The sequence below is a fragment of the Canis lupus genome, chromosome 1 (genome assembly GCF_011100685.1).
Source record: "Canis lupus familiaris isolate Mischka breed German Shepherd chromosome 1, alternate assembly UU_Cfam_GSD_1.0, whole genome shotgun sequence".
NCBI lineage: Eukaryota > Metazoa > Chordata > Mammalia > Carnivora > Canidae > Canis > Canis lupus.
In genome coordinates, this window is record NC_049222.1 from 25,756,064 (window position 1) to 25,761,699 (window position 5,636).

General features: G+C 38.2%; 1 protein-coding gene across 1 annotated transcript; it reads right to left on the reverse strand.

Annotated features, from left to right (window-relative positions):
• Positions 1–2,867: 2,867 nt before the first annotated feature.
• TAAR5 (trace amine associated receptor 5) lies at positions 2,868–3,881 on the reverse strand. Its single transcript, NM_001197146.1, has one exon. It carries the CDS (start codon positions 3,879–3,881, stop codon positions 2,868–2,870), a length of 1,014 nt encoding a protein of 337 aa, NP_001184075.1.
• Positions 3,882–5,636: the final 1,755 nt, after the last annotated feature.

Genomic DNA, 5,636 nt, shown 5'->3' on the forward strand with positions numbered 1-5,636 from the left:
GAGAAAGGAGATAAGAGGAAATGAGGAAATCTGAATAATGTGTGGAGTTTTTAATGATACATTAATAATAATATTGTTATAATATCTTTATAATAATAATGTTGGTTCATTAATTTTAAGAAATGTATGACAATAGGAGAAATGGGCTGCAGGGTATAGGAATTTCTGTACTATCTTTGCAAATTTTCTGTAAATTTAAAACTATTCTAAAATAAAAAGTTTATTTTTAAAGATATAGGTACACAATTATGTGATGACAACAGGCATTGATCCTTATACTGACTCATTCATTGATCCATTTCACAAATATCTCTGAAGACTTGGCATTCTGAGTTCTGGGTTCAGAGTTTCAGGAATACAAAACAAAAAACTTAGAATATCTTGTAGAAAAAACCTGATATATTGACAATTATGGCTTGGGATTCACAGAGGTTTAAATGATAAGAGGTGTGTTTGAGGAGCACAAAAGGGAGGAGATTGGCACCCCCATGGAAGATCATGTAGGCATACTAGAAGTAGCATTTATGCCGGGCTTTAAGAGATTAAGATTTTTTTGCAGGAGGGAAAGGAGGGAAAGGTATTTTTAGGCCGAAGGAATAGCTGACCAAAGAGACTGAGAAAGTACACAGAGTATTCAGAAAATATGGAGATAAAACAGCTAAACAATTACCAAGGGAATTGTCACCTCTTCCACCTTCCTAAGGTTGACATTCAAGCCTCTCCCTACAGCTTCCCAAGCATTCTCCATTTCAATGTAAAGACTTACCTCCATCCCTCTGCTCAGGTCTTGACTCCTCTAATTCTCATTATCTTCTGAGCCAACATTTACTAAATGGGGTTTTATCAGTCATCTTATAAAGTACTCTAGGGAAAAGAAGTTTCTGCATCAGCAATGTTTTGGAATTGCTACATATTATATCCTGCTCTTGGAGAATAACACGAGACATGGCATAGTAAAGACTCTTGAGACATCCTGTTTCAACAAAAACCTGTCTAGCAACACTTAAATATGCATTTTTAAAAAATTATTTATGTGGAGTTCCACCTTGTGATACAGCTGAGTGTTCTTCTAAGACAGATAATGCTATCTATGTTCAGTGGAGTGGGAATAGGTGTGGATTTTATTCTAGGAAGAGGAAAGTAAGTTTTTTAGAGTGGTGACTGATTTATACTTTGCAAATTATATTTATTCTTGTATCTAAGGCACAGTGTTCCTTGATGTCTCAAAATTGTATATGTTAGGATGAATCTTAATTTATAATTTTTTTCATTTAACTATGTGATAATACTTGAGTTAATTAAAAAAGAAAGAATAATTACTCCCAAAGAAAAATTAAGCATTAAAAATACATTGAAAGGGATCCCTGGGTGGCGCAGCGGTTTGGCGCCTGCCTTTGGCCCAGGGCGCGATCCTGGAGACCGGGGATCGAATCCCACGTCGGGCTCCCGGTGCATGGAGCCTGCTTCTCCCTCTGCCTGTGTCTCTGCGTCTCTCTCTCTCTCTCTCTGTGACTATCATAAATAAATAAAAATTTAAAAAAAAAATTAAAAAAAATACATTGAAAAATGTTTACAATAAATATTTTTTTAATTAAGAAAAACAGTAAAGCCAATTTATCTCTCTAGCCAGAAAGAAAGAATGAAATGAAATAAATTTGCTTCAGCAAACTTCAATGACAAAATAAAACATTACTTTTTTGGATTGATTGGTTTATGTTTGTATCTATAGTACATTTATTTGTACTTCAGAGACCTCAAATTAATTTACAAGTAAGTTTTCCAAATAAGCAATTATCAATTTGAAAAATATTCAGTGAGAAATGTGGGAGTTTCTAGAGACCTGTAGGAAAAGATTTAGGAAGAAGACAGAACCAAAATGTACATAGAAGATGTCAGTACCTTTACTGGTAATAGCCTATAAGAAATACTTGGTTCAAAGTGGAACAAGAATGTGGCATAGGTACTTGTTTTTCCAAAGAAAATCATATACTAGTGTCCCGGGAAAGACAGTAGGTCTAATTTATGTGATTTTTTTTTTAAAGGAAGAAATATTATAATGGAATGATGTGGATCATTACCACTTTACAAAATATTCCACTATTTCCAAGTTTCAATTATTAAAGAAAAGGAATAAAGCAACCACAAAAAATTATTAAAGAAAAGGAAGAAAATATTCCTTCAAGAATATAGTACATTTAGTCAGTAATCATTGAAATGGATGAAGCCGGCTTAAAATCCTGTTTAGTGGTGGGGTTCCAAGGAGACAGGCATTCTAAAGGGAACATTTTGAAAAAAGAAATAGTCTAAACACTTGACTATGATTATGAAAAGTGATGTGAAATTAAGATTCAAACAACATTTCCCAACGTTAAATTGTACAATATTTGAGCTTCAGGATACCTTAGAGAACAAACATTGTGAAATCCTGATTTTCTAGCTGGAGCTCTGTTAGATGGGGAGGAATTCAAAGACTGCCAAAATAGCGTCACCCAACACTGCCAGTTGGCAGAACAAGGAGGAGAATTCAGAAATCCCGACCTCATGCTCTTTTCTCTCCACCTCTGTATCTCCTCCGTCTCAAGGAAGTTATAAACAAGGAACTGAATATTTTCACAGAATTTTAACTTATCCAACAAATATCTGGTTGATTTAATTTTCTCCTTGTCCTAAATTCTACTATAGAAACATTCAATAAAAAGAGTGCTATATTTCTTTCTGACTTAATAAATTGTTTTTTTTCTCCACCACTTAACCCATGGTGCCTAAAAAGCATGCCCACAAACTCATGACACAACACAGCCCACTGCCACAGCACGACTCATCCTTCCTGCAAAGACCTACCCCTTTCCTGCATTCAGTTGAAGAAGTCATTCTTGGTACAAATCAATAGTGGGTGTCCGAGGTGAGAAGATCTCCTGACTCAGGCAGAGTTTCAGTGCCTTTCTGAACCACCGGTAGGAAAAGACATAGATGATAGGGTTGCAGGCTGAGTTGAAATAAGCAAACCAGATAAAGATGTCAAAAACCAGTGGTGGTGTGATGAAGTTAAGGAGGCTGTCAACCAGAGTGTCAATGGTGAAGGGAAGCCAGCACAAGAGGTATATGCCCACAGCGATGCCCAGGGTCTTGGCAGCTTTTCTTTCACGTTTGGCAGCCCCAGCCAGGTTTTTGCTCAAGGTGCTGATCTGCTGAGCCTGCTTAGTAGCAACCACAAAAATCTTCACATACAAGCTGATCATGATGAGGCAGGGGAAAAAGAACATAGGAAAATTTAACCAGCCCCAAAACTTATTGAATAGCAGCTGGCAACTGCCCACACAAGGCATCTCTTCCAGCCACTGACTGAGCCCATTTTCTACCACATCTGTGTAGAGGAAGAAGGCAGTGTAAGCCGCTGGAATCCCCCACCCTGCCAGGATGTACCTGACAGCCACCCTGACTGTGAACTTGGAAGGATAGATCAGGGGCTCACAGATGGCACAGTGGCGGTCAATGGAAATGAAACAGAGATGAAAGATGGAGGTGAGACAGAAGAGGGTGTCCAGGTAGGTATGCAGGCGGCAGAGGAAGTCTCCAAAGAACCAGCAGCTCTCCACTGAGCGAATGGTACTGAGGGGCAGCACCAGCAGACCCAGAAACATGTCAGCCAGGGCCAGGGAAAGCAGCAAGAAGTTGGTGGGAGTGTGAAGCACTTTGAAGTAGGACACAGCAAACACCACAAACAAATTTCCCAGGACTGTAATCAGCATGCCTACTGCACAGGCCATGTAGATGGCCAACTGGATGTCCAGAGGATGGACTGTCCTGGGGCAAGACCCATTCACCTGGTAGCAGAAAGTGGTGGGGCGTTCTTCAGAACCTTGGCTGAGGACAGTGTCCATTTATGGTTTCTACTCTTCGTCTCTCTCTCTGGGAACTGACCACCTGTCTCACTGGGGGCGGGGTGGGGGGAGATAAAGAGGAGAAACTGAAGGACAGTTTGGAACCAAGTACAATTTCCTTGGCTACTGAATCAAATGTGCTTTGAAAATCAGTGCAGCATGGGACTTATGGTCTCATAAGAGTCACTTCTCTACTACCTCTGGTTTGTCTGATTGGGCATTTCTGAAATTAGCATAGACTGTATCTTTAAGGAAAAAGAAGAGCACAGGCTAAACGTTCCCTCAAAAACAAAGCAGGCGATGTTACAGCAGGTACTACACAATTTATTGAGAGCACGTCTCTTCTATTTTGTTAAGTTCACCTATGGTCAAACGTATGAATCTGAACCAAGGGAAGAATTAGCTCTTTGCAACAAATCATTACTTGGAGAAGGAGTAACTTCTGATTCCTCCTTTCAAAAATTAAATAAATTTTTTAAAAAATTAAATAAATTGACAGTGAATAAATAGATTAAGCATTTTAATTACATGTCAACTCTTCTAAAGAAAATAATTCAAAATATAAATAATTAAAAGAGTAGAGAATGACCCAATTTCAGTTTTGCATGTTACACAATTTTTAAGGAGAACACACATTGTTTATACATTTTGAAAGAACTATCTGATATGATATGAAAAAGTATTCTATATATCTTAACAGTCACCTGTGACATTTTAAACAGGTTCTAATGAATTGAATTCAACATTTCTAAGCTACTTACAGAGGTAAGAATTAGAGTCACTTCATCAGAAGAAGCCGTTCCTATAGCCAGTGAGCATAGATATGTAAAATTCTCTCCAATCAGCAAAGATGACAGATGTGCAATCAGTTAATGATCTTACACTCCAAATAGAAACTAGTCCTCAGTGTGGTATCCGTATGAGGGCTGGAGGAGCACCTAGGGACCTAGTTTGCACTATTCACAAATCTCAGTAGTTTGAGGCTCCTACTCAGGACAGGATCATTTATCCTGCCAATTAATTAAAGATGAAAATTGAAGACACTGGTTTTATATATCCTTTTGTTTAATTTTATTTTCAATGAGTTCCATATATTCCTTCTGTTTTGGGATTATTCATGTACATTTCTTTCAAGAAAATAGTTGAGAATAATTAATTATAAGCTCTTTGGTTTGTGCCCCCCACACTGAATTCATCATGGTGTTTTTTGTTTTGTTTTGTTTTTAAGTTCTATGCTTTGTGTTGGTTAAAGAAATCCCAGTAGATGAGGATCCCTGGGTGGCTCAGTGGTTTGGCACCTGCCTTCGGCTCAGAGCATGATCCTAGAGTCCCAGGATGGAGTCCCACATCAGGCTCCCTGCATGGAGCCTGCTTCTTCCTCTGCCTGAGTCTCTGCCTCTCTCTCTCCCTCTCTCTCTCTGTCTCTCATGAATAAATAAAATCTTGAAAAAAAAAAAAAAAAGAAATCCCAGTAGATGAAACAGTGTCCTGAACACAGCAGAGTTAGATTCTGGTTCTGTTACTGCCTGGGTCATCACTTATCCTCTTCATGCCTCTGTCTCCCCATTGGTGAGAGTACCTACAATTAGACTTATATGTCCATGTTTTACATGGATATTATCAAGGAAAATAACATATTCAATCATATTCTGCTCTCTCTAATTTTTGGTACCAAACCTCTAGAGGATTGAACACCTCTTTATGGCCTTGAAGAGATCATTGTATAATGTAAGTCAAACTGATGTTGCAAAAATA

Coding starts and splice junctions, on each gene's coding strand:
- TAAR5 (NM_001197146.1), bottom strand. CDS start 3,881: ATGGACACTGTCCTCAGCCAAGGTTCTGAAGAACGCCCCACCACTTTC.